The 18,482-nt window shown below is 39.6% G+C and overlaps 1 protein-coding gene and 1 long non-coding RNA gene across 3 annotated transcripts in view; both read left to right on the top strand.

Annotated features, from left to right (window-relative positions):
- Positions 1-212: 212 nt before the first annotated feature.
- The window catches only part of NKAIN2 (sodium/potassium transporting ATPase interacting 2), a 526,214-nt gene continuing 507,944 nt past the window's right edge, over positions 213-18,482 (top strand). For both annotated transcript variants that reach the window (XM_085056048.1, XM_085056047.1), the window contains exon 1: positions 213-369. In XM_085056048.1, coding sequence (XP_084912174.1) covers positions 316-369 — 54 coding nt within the window. In that variant the 5' untranslated portion in view covers positions 213-315. The remainder of the gene's footprint in view (positions 370-18,482) is intronic.
- On the top strand, positions 10,247-15,138 carry LOC146439840 (uncharacterized). Its single transcript, XR_014850921.1, has 3 exons — positions 10,247-14,091; positions 14,518-14,633; positions 14,715-15,138. It is a non-coding gene; the product is annotated as an uncharacterized LOC146439840 (long non-coding RNA).

The following is an 18,482-nucleotide window of genomic DNA, read 5'->3' as shown; positions in this document are numbered from 1 at the left end:
TGAGGGGGCAAACTTTGAAGCCCAGATGCCTCTGGGGCTGCGCGGCAGAACGCGGCTGCTCCTGCAAGCACCTGCCGCCGCCCTCCCCCCGGCGCTGCCGCCCTCCGCGGGGGCGGCCGGCCCCGCTGCCCGCGACCGCCGAGGCGGCGGGCGCTGCGGCCGCGGCTGAGGGCGGGCGGGCGGCGGGCGCGCCCCCATGCGGGTCCCGGGCTGGGGCGCGCCGGCGGCAGGCGGGAGCCGGGCGGCGGCCGGGCGGTGCTCTCCCGCCGCCTGAGTGGGCGCGGCGCGGGACGGCGGCGCGGGGTGCCGGGAGCCATGGGCTATTGCAGCGGCCGGTGCACGCTGGTGGCCGTGTGCGGCGCGCAGCTGGTGAGTGGCGGCGGGGGCGGCCCGCGGAGGAGAGGGGAAGGAAGGCGGGAGGGAGGGAAGGAGGGGGAAAGGAGGGGGCGGCGGGGCGGCTCCCCCGCTGCCCGGAGTGGGGGCCCGGGGAGGGGCAGGGTGGGCAGGCAGCGCCCGCGCTTTGGGCGAGGAGGGGGCGCGGGGGCCGGGATGGGGATCCGCGCCAGGCGGCAGGGTGGGAAACAGGGGCTGTGTTACAGGTAGTTTGGCGGGGGCTGTGCCGGCGAGGCTGCGGTGGGCGCACGGCGGAGTTCATAAACTCGGGCAGTTCTCCCGAGCGTTGAGTCAAGTTGGTACCTGGTTTCCTTTGACTGGCCCTGTGTAAGGCAAAGACGCGTGTCAGGGGCGATGCGCAGCTTGCAGTTTGCCATACAGGTGTGTGTCTGTGTGAAGTTGTCACGCCTGAGCTCTTCTGCAGATGTGTATTTATTTTTTTTTTTTCTCCTTTCAGACTTTTTGTCCAGTGTATGTTAACACTGTATCATTATGTTGCTACAGAACTCAACCATATATTTATATTTACCTTTGGAGGAGACATGTGGCAGCGCTTGTAAGCTCAACTACCAGCGAAACTAGACTGAGTTTAAAAAGTAGGCACTGAGATACAATAACAAAGAAGCTGCCTAAAAATAGATCTGCTTAGCAAGATGGTTAGGCTGTGCGATTGTAATGTGGCACTTTCAAAGAGACTGGGGTTAAAGTTAAGAAACTCGTGTCCCTTCCTGTAATGTATACATGGATTATTTCATTGTTGTGAAATCAGATACATGATGTAAGGATTCCTGTGGATTTGGAAGCAATGACACACAGATAAAGACCTGTCAATGGAATATGCCCCATTTCTTATTCTCATTATATCGAATGTTCACGTGCTGGCAGAACAGGTGCTGGAAGCACCTTTGTTAAGCAGTTAACCTTATAGCAAAAATGAAATATTTCATGTTACTCCATCCCCCTACTGCTTACTGAATAGTTTTGCTGAGAAAGTGTAAGTCAGTTTCAATAGCAACCAGCATTGTTGCCAATTTCTTTCCTGCAGGCAGGTACTAAGAGAACTACAGAAGAAAAAAAATAATAGATTTCAGGGACTCAAATCAGTAAAACAGGGCGCAGGAAAGAAAGATGTGTTAGCAGATCAGAAATTCAAAATGCCTGTGATCTTTTTATCAGTTGTCATCAACCCTTAATCCTTTTGTATTCTGGAAAACATTTTATTTGTGTATGCTGTTCTACACCTAAGTTTTCTAACTCTTTGTAACTGGATGTATCTTATCAGCCATGATTTATTCATGCATATTGTCTAAAAAGGAATCTCGAATACTAGTAATTGTAGTAGTGAATCTTGAGTGGAATGGTAGGAATGTAGCCTTTTCCAGCAATTTGGAAATATAAAATTAATGACTGAAGTTCTTCAGATCCATTTAAGTTTCAGAGGCATTCTTTTTTTTTCTTTCTTTTATCCAAAGGGAGCAAAAAATGGTTTAAATTGTGCTTCTTAAAGAGTTTTTTTTCTTAATGCATTTAACAACCAGGAGGTCATGATGACTATAGAATGTGCTAACATGTTAAATTGTTACTGTTTTGAAAGTCTGTGAAGGCAAACATATTTGCTAACTCATGGTGACAAAAAACACATGCAGAACTCATAAAAACATCAACAGAAATGCCCTGTAGGAATGTATCAGCAGGTGAATGAGCAGGTAAGCTAATGTGGAATTGTAGCATTACTTTCTACATGAAGTTTTCTACAAGTGGTTGTAAACTAAAGGATCAAATAAATATATTTTAAAAGAATAAATGGTGTTTTTTGGAGTAGCTTAAGGAATTTTTAAACAGAATCATAAAATGAAGGCTAACTTGAAAATTTTTATTGAGCAAGAAAAGGATGTGCTAACAGCAATGCAAACCTCTGAATCACACTTGGCCTATGTAATGACATTTAGATAGGTTAAAAGCAGGAATAATCATTTAAATGAGAAAAAGGAGACAGAATGGAAAAAAAAATGCATTTTATTAAAATCACGTGTCATATTCCTTCATGTGCTATATACCATCAGATGAGAATAGGTTATGAGTTTTAAGTCAAGGAGATTTAACTCTCCTCAGTAGGCCCATGGGTGATTAATTGGTTGTCACTACTTTTTTAGGTAAAGACTACTTAAAGGAGCAAATGCTGTCAAGATTCGTCCTAGAATTAGCAGCCACGTTAAAGCAGATGCAAATCAAAAGCAAAGGATCTAGTAGTTATCTAGCCTGAGGAGGTGGGTATGGGAAGCATTTCCACACTGATAACCATACTTTAAAAAAAAAAGCATAAAACTTACAAGGGGAGGGTTATGTGTTGCTGGTACCTGGGATTCCGTTTTGAAATGGTCATCTTTGAGTAGAAAGATTACTTTTGTTTCGGGGAAAAAAGTTGGTAAAAAGAAACGTTTCTTTCATTTTTTAATGTAAATATGTTCTTCCATCTCTACCGAGCTAGGGTGTGGTGATCTAATTGCTCCTTGTAGGCACTGCACAGTAGACAATATTATGGAATACTGCAGTTCTTTAGAGAAGTTGTTGCATATTGTACGTATGTAAATGATGTGGATGTCACAAATGGATAAAAAAAGGTGATTGTTTCAAATGCTGGTGCAGAAGTAGAGCTGCATTAGCTTGAGAGACCCTACACAAGCAGAATTATTTTCATAAATGCATTTTAAGTGCTCATAGTTAAGGCAACATACTGTATACCATCAGATTATCAGAAACCTCAAGGAATGCTTCTGCTCTCAAGGGCATACTGATCATTGCTCTCTGCTTATTAACATACATATACCTCGCTGTTTGTGCTCTCATTTGTACTATGGAAAACAACCTTTGACAGCTCATTTTCCTCTGCATTTGTAGCCAATGAGAAAAATTAGCAGCAAGTAAGAGCTAATTTTGCTCATGTTAGGAACAAGGTATTGCCTTCGGTATACAAAATTAGTTATCTCAAAATATATATTTTAATTTTTTTTTTAAGATACTACTATTGGTCTCTTGTTCTTTTCCCTTCTGAAGAGAACCCTGAGCGAGGGGCTCTGGTGGTTTTTGTTGTATGGTTACTATCCTGGTTGCAATGAAAGTTCTCTGCTCTTTCATTTTGTCCTTTAAACCTCTTTATTTTTGGGTGTATCATTTTCTATAAATAGCTTACATCAGTAGCACTAATATCTTGTTGCCTAGTCTTTTTAATAGCAAGAGCAGCAAAGGTGATACTGCCAAGATGATTGTGCTTTCTGAAAGTCTTCAAGAGCCACACAGAAACCAGTTTGAAACTTTCTTCCTTCCCACTGTTGCTGTTTGGGCAAACTTGGAGCATGACAAAACAGTAAACACCCCATCATATTTTCAACTTGGAATGTCTCCCTGCCAAGTGCAGTGATGAGAACGGACAATATTTCATAAGGAAACTTTAGGTCCTCAGTAATCATTGCCTTATTGTTTCTATCCATCAGACAAAGATTGCCACAGTCCCAAAACTAATTAGATAACAGATAATTCAGCCTTTACACTCCCTTCTCTCTGTTTCCGTCTGAATTGGCTGAATTCATTGATATAATTATTTCTGTAAAATTTGCCTGTTCTTCCTGTTCTTTTTTTAATTTTTAAGTAAATTGTATATCAGTTCAGATGTTTCCACTAAGTATTAAAAACAATAAAAAAATTGTAAACAAGCCACATATATCCAAAGTGTCAATTAGTGATTCTGGGGTATTCAACCTGATGCTCTAAAGAAGTGTGTATTATAATGTACATATCCCCGAATCTCTGGAAACTGGTGTCTTCCACAAACACCAGTGTATGATGTTTGCAGTCTCTCCTTGCTGACACCTCACAGCTGGGGCCATGAGCACACTGACACAAGACCTGGTGGTGACTCTTTGTGAACTCATCCTGTTACAGTTCTGGCTGCAGCCACTGTCCAAGTCCATCGTGCTGACCAAGCAGAATGAAAGAGACACCCAGATTTGGCTGCTTTTTCTAAGAGGCTAAATCTTTTTAGCTAATAAAAAAAAATATCAAAATGCTAATGGTTTGTATAGGATGTCCTTGTTCTGTACTTTTCTACAAATGAATAATGGTAATTAAGAGAAAATTAAAATACTATGTTTCAAAAACTTTCAGCTGAGGTAATTTCTGTACTTAAATGTGATACTCGTGTCTGTAAACACATTTAATTGCCTGTTGGACATGAAGATACATATTTGATCTGCAGCAGGTAAAGTGGTGGAATCCAGGAAAGTGATTACATACAAACTAATATGGGAAGCAGTATCTACCATATTTCTTCTATGACAATAGATGTCATGAAAGATACCCATGATATATATTGCACATTTGATATAAGACTAAAGAGTTTCTTGTACTCTTCCAATTCTCACTTGCATTGTTAAAAATCAGTACATGTAACTATAGAGAACAGAGCTTGGTACTTGGAGGAAAAGGTCTGCCGTAGTGGTCAGTCCTGTAAAGTTTAGGTTTGCCTTTTTTAAATATGACTTTCAAACATTCTTGTGCTCATTCAAACACTTCGGGAGTGGTGATCATGACAGGCTCTAGTCTATATCACAAAACTAGCTACATGGTTTAACACACTTTAATACCACAAATATTCTTACTTGGGGAAAACATCATGTTTTAAGAGTTTAGAGGTTGAATTGTCTCGGGACTTTCAGCTAGCGAACTTTGCTGAATTAGAGCTCAGGTCCCACTGAGAGCAAAGTCAGTCACAGCAGATATTCCTTAGAATTAGCTATCCTGAACTGTGTAATAAAGAATATATTTTTGTTAATATAGGTCTTACACCATGTATAGTGTCAAGGTACTTTCCCGTATCACACCAGACTACATAACCACGTCTTTTTTTTTTTTTTCTTTTTTGTTACAGGGAAGCAGTAGTGGAGTTTTTGGACTTTGCTTTAGGTTGCTGGGTTATGGGTAGAGTTTTTTGGTTTTTTTTCTTTTTACATATATGTTTTGATTGTGTTTCACTGTCACTGCTGCCAGTGGTTTTCTATAGCAGCTTTAGGAGACAAGTGTCTGTGATGGAAAATTCTGATGACATGTACATGTTCCTACATTTTCTGCTAGCAAAAGGGAAATGAAAAACGTGGGCTTTTCACGTGGAATAGAAAGTGATGTTGTTGCTGCGCTTAGCCTGTGGAGCTGCAGTTTTATCAATCTGCAAAGAATAGAAAGAATTGGTTTCTGTGTTTTGTATAGTACTTAAATATAAATGCTGCCTTTAAAAATGTGACTGTGTCAAAAACTTGTGTCTATCCCTTCTTTAAAGTCCTGCTTCTTGCTTTGTTTCAAATTTGATAGGAAAGTGAAAGTTTCATTGTATCCAAGACCATGTGATCCCACTAGCAATGGAAAGGAAACAGTCTGTGAATAGCAGACTTTCAGCAGATGTGTGTTTGAGAGCTGTTGTATAACACTAAGGAGTAGATTTTGAGGTGTTGCAGGAAATACATAAAACAGGAGCTTGATCATTAATTCAGAGAGCTAACATCTCTTGTCATGAGAAAATAGGTAGCAGTGTTCTAGTTTTTGAGACCTTGGTAGAAAAATAAACACTTTTAAAAAATTTTGCTTTTGAGAAAATACCAATGATTCCTAACCAAACTCTTTTTTCCTTATAAACTGAGCTCAGGAAGGGTGCTGAATGCAAAAAAAAAAATGGGTGTCAGAGGTAGCAGTCCATTATATAATTTAATTTTAGTGGCTTGACATTTGCTATGAATGGTACAGTATTATTTTACATAGAAATGTGACTGTATAACAATTGTGAGTAACAGGTAATGCACTTCAAGAAAAGCAGAGTATATGTTGTTTCAAGTTACAGGGGTAAAAGATTTAAGACCAGCTGAATAATGGTTTTAATTCACTGCTTTTTGAAGCTGAACTCCTTCAGTGAGCAGACTCAACATTCTGATACTGTGGTGTTTGGTAGGAAGGGTGGGTTTAAATAGATTGAGAGAAGTTGAATAAACTACTTGAATGTAGGCACCTAGAATATCTTGTCAAGTTACTCTTCTTGTATAGCTATGGGGAAAATCTGTGACAGTAGGAATTACTTTGGTATTAATAGAGATTTGAGCTAGCACCTTGAACGATGAATGTAGGTAGTTGTGGCTTTGTTTTTGTTTTTTCCCTATTGCTTTACAAAAAGCACTAAGTAAGCATTTTAAAAATACACCAAAAGCTCTCTCTAGTCAGTCTGTAGTCAATGAAGGGAAATATCTCATTCTGTAGTTAACAGAAAGGAACAGGTTTTGTGGTTCAAAACAGGAACATAATATTTTGAGTTAGTAGTGACTTTGCTGTCCCAGGCTGGGGTAATGTACACAGTGCAAAGTGCAGCAGATAAGGTGTGAAAACAAGTACTTGGTGAGTTGTTCCAGAAAGGAATCTGCATCCATATGGGGTCTTCTCAATGTTATGGTGCATCTGATGACACAGATGTCAACATCCAGTTTCATTTAGCATGAAGTTTTTAGAAACTCCCTTGGGCTTAGCGACTGGTGGGAATCAGACAGTGTTTGCTCTGGAGGCTGATGTCAGTGAACTATTTGTGTATCCCAATGCACTCCAAACTTCAGTTTTGGTCCCATAGTCCCACTGAGCTCAAGAGATTATCCCAGGCATAATATGCCAAAAGAGAGAGCTGTTTCCAATGGTGTTTTACAGAAGGTATGTCAGAGATTTTGAACTTTTACAGGGTTTTACTTAAGATTCTGAATTTAAGTGACATTTTTTGGACAATAACTATAGTATTTTCAGATTTGGATGGGGAAAAGAGTACTGATGATCTGACTAAATCAGAATAGACTCTCTAGGCTTCTCTGTGGTTGAAAGAGGGAGTCCATCAGGGGATAGGTCAGAGTGCCTAAAGTAGTTTCTTGGCCTAAACTGACTGTTAGAGCTGTGCCTTAAGTAAAGTGGTCTTTCAACTAAAGTAGGCTCTTTGGGAGTGGGAGAGGGAAGAAAAATCACAGACCCATTGTATGATGTTAGCCCTTCACAATACTTATTATTTATATTTTCCTTCCTCTTGCATTTTCATTTGTTATTTTCAATCAGTAGGTGAGGACATTTTGATTTTAAGGACAACTGTGATTTACAGATTGAGAAATGCTGTTTTGGAAAGGTACTTGTGTCTTCACTGACTGTCAAGAGAAAGTAAGGAGCCTATTTTCACTAGAACAATGTCAGCCTTTGTGCATATTCCTTTATGATTCCCTAAAATATGATGCTAAAATCACATAGATAAAACTAATTTATGCTCACTTTGGGGTTTGGATTATTTTCTGTGGCTTCCAAAAACAGTGGGGAAGACAGGGAGCATTGCAAATAATGTGTGATCTAGAAGAGTGTGCTGAAAATGCAATAACTTTAAAGAATCAGATAGTTTATTATAATCCAGATTAGTCTTAATTTATTTTTTTTATCATGGTTAGTGAAAGTGAGGGGCTGTTGAGTGCTACCTGACTTGTAAAGTAGAATGGGCACAATAGTTGAAATGACATTTTCTTGCCCCTGTGGCAAATAAAGATTTCACAGTTCATTATTTTATGTCCTCTCCCCAGTTGTGCATGTACCAGCTGGATGGCATCTGAGACTCGTTTAAGCATTTTATCATTCTATAACTCTCTGATGGAAATGACATTTAGAAGAAAAATTACTGATTTCTGTGTTACTAAAAAGTAAACATGCATAGCTAATGGTTCTATTCACCACAGATCATACTTATGCATTTTTAATAAAAACTTGATTTTAATTCATACATAACTTATGAGAAATGTTTATCAGTTTAGGGATCTGCTGATTCCCACTTAAATGTTTACATATATCTGGATACCTTGAAAATATCTTTCATCTGATGCTCAGACTACTCAGATTAAGGTGAATCTTTACAGAGAACTTACTTCTCTGCTGCCTACATAATGATGTAAAGTATATAGGAAATGTTGATTATTATACTGATTGCTAAAAACAGTAAAAAACCCATTTATTTAACATAAATGAATCTCAAATTTTCCTATGCTGTTTGAAGTAATAGCTTTCTAATATTGGAGTTTTGGGCAGCAATGTGTGTTTGTGTGTGTGGGGTGTTCTTCCTTTTTTTTTTTGGTATTTGGGATGTTAGGCAGTATGTCTAGTGGAAAGTCACCAGTTACATGTAATTGGCAAGGTACCAGTTATGTGAATGGGAATAAGAAAAGTCTGCTGTATTCTATATTCATACCATAACAGATTGAGTTCTGGTTTCCTCCTCGCTCTTCTTTAATTATGAAGGAATTCTCATTAGTGGCGTCTTGTGCAGAAAGCAGCATGTGAGGTTAATTCTATTATTTCTAAGAGGAATGTTGAAATGATGAAGCCTGTCGTGTTTATACATCACATCACCTTTCAGAAGGCAAAAAACACGGGACCATTTGCAGATGGTGGGAGAGAGACTCATGCTGTCACATTCAAACATGTAATGAAAAGGCTCTGAACCACCTTCTGGAAGTGGCTGCCTATTTTCATTGACAGTATAAGCCTCCCTTCTGCATGCACATTTATTTACCTCATTATATAGTTAAGCCTGCTTATTTTTGATGATATCTTGCTACTAAAGAAGACTAGATAGACTGTCAAACTCTTTTTTTTAGAATTCAAGGAGAACATAATTGAGTGGTGCGTAACATTTCTTCTGGATGAATGGAAGTCATGCTGGAGGCCTAGAACAAGGGTCAGAGGGCTGCCCCTGTTCACCTTGAGTAGCATTCACTGTTGCTCTGAGTGATGCTCAGTAGTGAATTAAATTGGTGTACAAGAACAAGATTGTATTAAGAGCTAGAGGGTCTTGAATCTAAGGTACTGACTAATATTTGCGTAAGAAAGCTTAACTGTCTTAGGAAATGATGTCATTCCTCTCCAGGTGACTCATAGTATGGGTCAATTTACTAATTAAAAATTCCTTTAAACTTCTTAGACAGACTACTAATTGGCCCTCAACAAGTACATTCTTCTTGTTTGAAGATAAAAAGCTTTTGTGAGGAGAGGAAGATAGATGCTGTGATGTCTCTTTAGAACAATACATGTCTCTTTGAAAAGCCATTCTTCAATAATTAAACAAAATGTAAAGTTTGCAAATTTTTGCCATGACCGACAATGGCTTAGCATTCTTCATTATACTCTGGTCTCAGTCTTTGTGGCAGGGTGTTCTATTACAGAGCACAGAAACAAAAGGAGAAAAAATCCCGTTGTGTGTCATTGCTGCCTTCACAAAGCTACAAATACATTAAATTCAAGATACTGTTCATTGTGCTCTTGAACTACCAGTGACAAAGGTGTTGTGAGTACCATTGAATATGAGGAAGTCATATGCCATTACATCACTGTTCAGATTGGCAGAGAAAATAGCAGTGAAACAAATGAAAACATTAGCAGCTAGGGGAATGCAAAACAGTAAGAGGCTTGTCTGAAAAAAAATATAATGTAGAATTTAGATGTTATTTTTGTCATAAGTTATAAAGTTTATTTTACCTTTCTTCTGTCTTTTTTTTATAAATTTATTTTAAAGTTCTTGTCCACGCCCATTTCATGCCCTTGAGACCAGTTAGCTTTTATTTTCGTTGACACACACTTGCAGCAGTCACAGGCAGTGACAGCAGCTTGGTAACAAGCCAGATGATGGCACTGGTTGTGTTAACATAAGATATGGGCTTCAGTGTGTCCTGAAAACAGAGTTCATTGTCTTGGATTTTATCAGACTGGCTCTCCTGAGTGTAGAGCTGGCAGTAAATTTGGTACCTCTAGAAGGAAATCCACAACAAACTGGAGTTGGATGCAGTATTCAGCAATATTCCTAGTAGTGCCTATTTCTAGTCCTGGCAACCTCGCAGATTGTTTAGAGGGCCTACTGTCTGGTACAATATTTTTTTGCTTTTTCTTTCTTTTTTTGTAAATGAAAGCCATCATCCAGTGGTGGGGTCACAATGGCAAGTACAGAAGAAAAGTTATTGGCCTCAGCAACTGGAAGAAATATCCGTTCTGCATCGTGTTAAACTGTGCTTTTTCAGATGCATAATAAAAGTTATTTATGGACACCGATAAATTGGTATCTGTTGTATAATATCACAGATAGGCAGAAGGATAATAACAAAAGGCAGCTGGTTTAGTAAGCTCTATTTGCTGCAGAAATGTGCTGTTCTTTGTGAATTGAAATAAAAAAAGTAGGGGAGAATGTTGGGGTTTTTTCCTGCTTCCCGGCACTTGCAATCATTCTTGCTTTGCAGCGTGCTTATGAAGACAATTATGTGGGTCCCATGTCAGTATTATATTTGTCATGACTAGCACCTTATTAGAGGACAGCTGCTCTTCTCTGCCCAGTGCATATATGTAACTACTACTGATGATAATAGAAGCTGTGAGTGTAACCCTCCTGTACATTTCACCGACAGGAGATGCTGGAGCTCTTGTGGTTTCAGTTAAATAGGTTAGGTTTAAAGCCAGGAGCAAAATAGTGATGGATTTGGGACCGTTCAGATACTTATTCAGAGTTCAGTGCCTGTAAGGATGCTTTCAATTTCCAGCAATTATTAGTTGGCCTTTTTAACAAGGTAGGAAAGTCGCTGTCCAAATGCACAACATCTGAGTCTTTCGGAACATGCTGAATGTCGTCTCTAGAAGGCCAGGTATTCAGGACCCCATCAGCCCAAGAGCAGCCCAAGGAAGCTTGGTGTGCAGGAGATATTTCCAGCTTGTAAGCGTTTTGTGGTAACTCCTCGGTCTCTCTACAGCTACTCAGATGCTGTAATGGTGCTTTGGCTGCTGTCACTTCTGCTGAGATCTGGACTGAATTGGAACAAAAAAGAATATAGAAGTGGCACAGTGCCATCATAATGCTGTTAAGAACTAATGTAAACTCAGCTGGAGAAAACCATTTGCAGTGAACAACGAGGTTTATTGACCATGGCAAGCCCAAGAACATATTCTCAAGAACCACCTCTTGGCATTTTAGCTATTGTAATGAGCTTCTTATGTAAATCTGTAAGCACTTTCTTTGGGCTCAGAGCTGCCTGGTGGGCAGCCCAGACTGGCGTAAGGAATGTAAACACCTGCCTCTATGTTCATGTAAGTTTCTCTTTTGTTTTTTGTTTGCTTTTCAGAATTTGAGTAAATTGGAAATTCTGCAGTACTTGGGGTGACTAGATTTCTTAGTGAGCACAAGCCCTGAGTTTTTTTGGAAGGTGAAAATTATTCATCTTGAAACTACAGCATCTATTCCAGACAGTTTCCTTACTAATTTAAGACAAGATACAAAACTACAGTGATGAATGGATTGAACAGTTAATATTTGACATTTCCTTTTATGCTTATGCCATTTAAAAATAGCTGACTCTGACAAACTGCTAGTATGTTTTTATATGAATTAGAAAAGCTAGACTAACAGGAAGTTGCTGCTACCTTTCAGTTTGAGGTCTCTGGAGAATGGCTGTGCTGAAGGTCCCATTTGCTTTGATGTTCAGCACGAGCACAACGATACTAAATTGGGAGGAGCTGTTGACTCCCTCGAGAGCAGAGAGGCCCTGCAGAGAGACCTCAACAAATTAGAGGGCTGGGTAATCACCAGCCATATGAAGTTTAACAAGGGCAAGTGCTGGATGCTGCAGCTGGGATGGGGCAACCCGGAATATACATACAGGCTGGGGAATGAGACACTGAAGAGCAGCCCTGCAGAAAGGGACCTGGGGGTCCTGGTTGATGGCAAGTTGATCATGAGTCAGTAGTGCCATGGCAGCCAGGAGGGCCAGCCATGTGCTGGGGTGCATCAGGCACAGCATCACCAGGTGGGCAAGGGAGAGGACTGTCCTGCTCTGCTCTGCACTGGGGCAGCCTCACCTTGAATACTGTATTTTTGTCACTACAGTATAAGAAGTATTTAAAGCAATTAGAGAGCATCCAAAGGAGGGCCATGAGGATGGTGAAGGGCTTTGAGGGGAAACTGTGTGAGGAGTGGCTGGGGTCACTTTGTGTATTCAGCCTGGAGAAGAAGATACTGAGGGGAGATCTCATAGCATTGTACAGCTTCTTCATGAGGTGAAGAGGAAGAGCAGACACTGATCTCTTCACTGTGGTGACCAGAGACAGAACCCAAGGCAATGGCATGAAGCTGTGTGTCTGTAGTAAACTTTAAAAGCTTGATTAACTTCTTTTTTATAATTAGATATTTTAAATCTCTAGGAAAAGTACAAACTGGTGATAGCAACAGGTGCCAGAGGAGTACTTTTGGACAGCCCTTCCTGAGGCAATTTGGAAGGTGCGCCTCTCGTACTGAGGTGCAAGACTCGTGTTTTTGCCTGTATGGATTTAATGAGAACATGACTCTAATGTCTGCACCCTAGGCCCACCTGTACAATTTAGGACAAGATTTTTTTTGCTCTCATAGATGTCTCCCTGTGTTGGTAGTGCCTTGTGATAGGACATACTCAATGTCCTCAATGTAAGCTGTGAATGGTGGCATCTGGGGGACTGAACCATGCTGGAATCCTTCGTACCTAAACACAATCATGACCACTGAATTGCATTCTTGCAGTGTAAAATTATTTCACAGTGAATTACATCCATTTTGTACCCACATAATCCAGCAGGAAGGTGAAGGAAAAGGTCTGTTCTCATGTAGATACCTGAGACTCTTGCACTTAGAGGAGTGTTATAACTTAGAGCTTTTATCTCATTTATCTTGAAGATGTGAAATTTGCTAAGGAGTGTGCTGAGACATGCTTGCTGAGCGAAGGAATGATTAATCTTCCAGGACTGTTTCCATATAAAGTGTCAAATTACATTTATGAGGAATCTCTACATCATAGCCATCCTAGGACTTTTATATAAGGTCAGTATACAAACACAGCCAGCAAAATCACTTTAGAACATCAAATTTGATAGAGATAAAATGTGCTTAGTGAATTTTTTTTAAAGGTCAAAAAGTAAAGATCATGTATTTACTTCAATTGAAATTCAGCAGGTCTTAGGTTAAAGTGAGGGATAAAGAAAATAAATCTCTAGCATGATGTTATACTTGACAGAATATTGATCAGTAATTGTCTCAGTAGGAGCCGATGGTAAGCTGAAAATTTGTTTACAAATTTACCTAAATAGTTCTGATTGGCACGTCTTGTACACAGGTGTACATAGCTTTACCCTTGATTTTTGTTCCGCGCTTTGTCCCCACATTAATGATTTAGCAATGTTAGACCATCCTTATTTTTGATTAAAATATTTTAGAAAATTCTGTCTTTTGGTTAATGTTCCTACAGTGTAAGAAAATAAATACTTGCTTGGACGTTGTTAGCTTACTAATTTCTTGAGGAAGAACACAGCAGTGCTTTTGCTGGATACTCCACAGAGTGAGTACTGCTACAGTAAGGAAGTTGGCCTTGGAAAGGGAACCATTTTCAAAGGAAAGGGTGGGAAGATGTATCTATGGATTCCTTCTAACGAGACTACTCATATTTGAAAAATGTCATATGGGTATTTTCTTTTATAACATCTTTCTTCTTGTGTCTACTTTACAGTCTCCCTATGACTGCAGAAGTAATACAAGGTGTTTCCTTCCTCTTAAGGGTGGGTCATCACAGTCTTTCTCTAGTCAGCTAGTATAATCTTAAAGTAAGTATTTCTAGTGCACCGTATTGGAGATCTGTGTTGTTTTCTGGACCACTTTCTTTATTTGCTGCCATACTCTCCCATGCATGCAAGCAGCTGGGAGGAATTCCCTTCAGGTACCAACCTCAGTGCCTAGGCTGCCTATCAGGATGATGGAGGCAGGCAGGGGCCTCCTGGGGGAGAATTCACTACTCTGTTAGAATGTAGAAACTTAATCTAGGTGCTTTAAATCATGCTCTGAAAGGACAAATGTCTCCACAAACTTGGTATAGAATATTGAATCATAAATAAGATGTCTGGAATACGGAGAATACCTGTGCTTTTTCTGCTCCCATGCACATCTGATGTATACTTCTTTGTACTAAATATACATTAAGTTAAAATATGGAATTTTTTTCATTTCTCTTTACCCCCCTCTATATTTCACAGAATCACAGAATGGTTGGGGTTGAAGGGACCTCCGGAGACAATCTCTCCATCTGGATAGTCCAACCCTCCTGCTAAAGCAGCGTCTCCTAGAGCAGCTTGCACAGGATTATATTCAGGTGGGGCTTCACAACCCCTCCAGGCTGCCTGTTCCAGTGCTCTGACACCCTCAAAGTAATAAAGTGTTTCTTCATGTTCAGGTGGAGTTTCCTATATTTCAGTTTGGCCTGTTGCCCCTTGTCCTGTCACTGAGCACCACTGAAAAGATTCAGGCCCCATCTTGACATGCACATGGCTCTGCCATAACCAGATTTTTAAAGTTATATCATCTCCTTATGGATTTGCAGAATACCTCAAGGAAACAAACAAAAGAGACACTATTTCTTCAGGCTTACTTATGCAATAAGATGGATGTAATTGTAAACAGGAAAACTGTAAAATAGAGTTAATAAACTTCATCCCCTCATAACGGTGACTGAATCTCTGCTTTCTGGGAACTGACATGCAATAATGGACTATGTGACTGTGGTTTTCTTTCATACCTTCTTTTTGTCACTGTTCATATCTTTTCACTACTCAAGTCCTACTTGTTTTACTTCCTTGAAATGTCTCGGTTGGAAGAAATGTTACATGGAGCCACTGCTTAGTTGGTATTTTTTATATTAGCTCGTCTTCAGCTGCTGCCATGAGCTATAAGCTAAGCTATATAAACAGCAAGGATTGCCTACTAAGTAGCTAAAAGCACACATGAAATCTTTCTAGATGGAATCACTCTTTTTGATTCTTTTGTAGGTTTCTGAGTCTGCATGAATTTTTCTTGGTTTCAGTCAGTCAGTGATCTATTTGGTGACAAGGCCATGTGTAGCCAAATAAACCCTCCTGTATTTCACTGGACTATCTTCTTTATTCCCATAGGTAATAGTGGTTAAAAATGTGAGGCACCACAACAGAAGAAAAAAAGGCAGAGCTGATTCCCCCAAATACTGCACATCTTGAAGAAATGCATCTTTAGTTAAAGAAAATCCATTGATAAGTGAATGAAATTACAGTAAGACTTATTAAGGTCAAGAAGTGCAAAGGAAAATAAGAACTGGTCTCTGCTGTGGTAACAGCTACCATGAGATGTGGGGATGAAAGAGTGGGGAGAAGAGATAGAGGGAAGAGAAAAGAAAGAAAATATATCATCGATGGAACTAATTTTTAATTTTGGGAATTTGTTCTCAGAGGGGTTTCTTTCCCCTAGACCAACCTCTTTTTGTACTCATATAATCAAAAAGGACAACAGCTTTTCAGGGATTCGTGGTTCAGATGAGATAAAGAGGTTGAAGAAAGGAAGTAAATTTGAAATATTTATTCAATGTATGTATATATATATATATTTATACAGGAAGTGTATGTTTATGTGTTTATCTAACAGGAAAAAATGTGTCTCAGTGATTTGTGAAGATGTCATACTTGACATTAAATTCATATTTTAAGCACTGATGTGTCAGGTACTGCAGGTGTACTGCAGTGCATACATGATGACACTAAATGTGTCACAGAATTGGGGACTTTCAAAGAAAAACTCAAAGAAATTTACAACTTGAGCTGGCAAATTTGGCTACTGGGGAAAAGTAGATGAAGCTTAGGCACAGGCAGAGTCTTAATATGTTGAATAGAGGGTGCATATAAGCAATGGATTACATACCCATTTTCAGCTCAGTGTTGCAACAGAGGAGACAGCAGCTTAAGAAAATATGCCTGAATGAAGTCACAGCTCTGAATGTGTGTGCTGTGGGTTTTTAAAATAGAATCCTGTTGAATTGTATAGAATCATAATCTCCTACGCTGCATGGGTGGTACTCAAGACTCTAGGCGGATGGATGATAAGTCTGATACTAATGGAAGTCTATTAGAAAGAGATACGAATTTATCTTGCATGTGTCATGGGTGAATTTGTCTTTAGCAGACCTACGAGTTAATGATAAATGTTTCGTATTTATGTCATTGAATTAAATAGGAAAGGTCCTTCATTCAGCCACTTCCTATTATTATCAGTGCTAGACTGCTAACTTGGGAGGAAAAGGAAGGAGAGCAGAAGGAAAAAAAAAGTAACGTGGGTAATGAGTGAAGGTGTCAAGACTCAGGGCCTTTCTGGGAACACAGAAATACAGAACTGCTCTTCAGAGATGGTGTAATCTCCAGGAGCAAATGCAGATAGAGCGCCTCTGCTGCTGGATCTTGCTGAGGAGAGATCTCTGGACATTCTTTAGAGGAATTAGGAGTCTGGGGAACGTAGAGGTTTGTTCATACAGGGATGGACAAGCTGTTGCATGCCCACAGAGTTGGCTTTATTATGCCAGTAACCAGTATTGCTGACCATCAGAAGCTGTGTTCCTTTTTGTGGAGAAATACCCTACATTTCTGTTCATTCCAATCACCCATGGCTTACTCACCTAGCAGAGAAATCAGTTCAGGCATTTGAGCAGTGGGGGTGGAAAAAACCCATGCTTTTAGCTTATGTGCCCTATCAGCAAGCACACACATTTTAAGTTCATTTTGTAAAAAAAAAAAAAACAAGAAACCAAAAAAAACGTTGGAAATATTTTTAGCCTGGTAGTATAGAAGTTGTGATAAAGTCTATGGGTTATATTGAACATATTTAGAAAGTCTACTAAAATTTAAGCTTCAGCTCAGATTTTACAGTAAAGGAATCAACATAAATTGAGCACCCTGTGTAATGTCAGTAAAACACTTTTATTCAAAAATTGTATAAATGTTGATTTTTAAAGCCCACACTAACAAGACACATGACAGAGGAAAGAATGCATTACAGTTGGGCAACTATGGTATTTTTAAGACTACCCACAGTGACATTTGGCTAAGACAAGGTAATAGTTTGCAGGGTTATTCTACTTATGAAACTTGCTTTTTTTTTTGCTTTTTCACTCACTTAGCTTAGGAAAACATAAAAGAATTTTCCTTTTCCATTTTTCCTTTCACTTTTTGTCAAACATTACATGCTTTGTAGATGCCAAATGTATAATAATTAATGTTACTTTGATTTTGTGGTGGGTTAATGCTTGCCAATCTGGGCTTTTAATATGACTAACTCGATTTTAGTACTCCTTTAAATATATTTGTGTTTGTTTCCTGGAGTTTTATCAATCAGCTCCATAAAATGTGATCAAAATTTAAGTATGTACTAAACTCCCTTGAAGCTTTACTGGTATCATATTGATGTGTCTAGGTTAGATCATTTTCCCTTAATCATCTTTCCTGTGCTTGTCCTTATTTATTTTAGCTTCTACTCGGGCCTAAAGATTGGATACTTTCCTGCTTTAGCTACTTAGTAAGCTAAGAAATAGTACAGTGAAAGCTGTTTAGATTAGTTCCATGGATTTGCTTCAGGTTCTAACGTAGGCTGCTTGCTTGGTTAGTCTGCTGTGACCAGGGCATGCAGAGCAGGCAGAAGTACTGGGTCATTCTGAGGGTGTGGAAGGTATCTCATTCCCCTTCCTGGCTGGGTTTAAGTGACCACCTACTGCACACGTTAGATGCCTACATGGCGTTAAGATCCACACTTGCAGCCTGTGCTTGAGGCAGGAACTGAGGTTGCTCTTTTATCCCCAAGATGAGACTTGGTGCTTTCTGCCGTGGTGTGTCTGGAGCAGGAGTAGTGGTAGCTGTAGTGCTGCCCAGTTTTCAAGTAGTAAGTGACTTGGTAGTTGGCATGCACAAGAAAAAAGCATCCATTTGTTTGTCCTCTTGAGAAGAGGGGCTGAAGCCTTCATTTCTCAGCCCTTTTCAGAGAGAGTACCCTTGCCAGCAGCCCAGGAGCAATTGGAACATTTATCCAGCTCTTGCTCAGTCTGGACCAGAGACAGAGAAAGAAAGAAAATGCCTGAGCTCTCTCTATGTAAAATAGAAGAATTCCCTAAAGAAATGTACCTGGACTCAGTTCTCTGGACCACTCTACTCATTTT

This window comes from Lichenostomus cassidix, chromosome 3, assembly GCF_008360975.1.
Source record: "Lichenostomus cassidix isolate B80296 chromosome 3, HeHo_3.0, whole genome shotgun sequence".
Lineage (NCBI taxonomy): Eukaryota > Metazoa > Chordata > Aves > Passeriformes > Meliphagidae > Lichenostomus > Lichenostomus cassidix.
The sequence above is the reverse complement of the archived record's forward strand: the minus strand, read 5'-3'. Positions and strand labels throughout refer to the sequence as shown.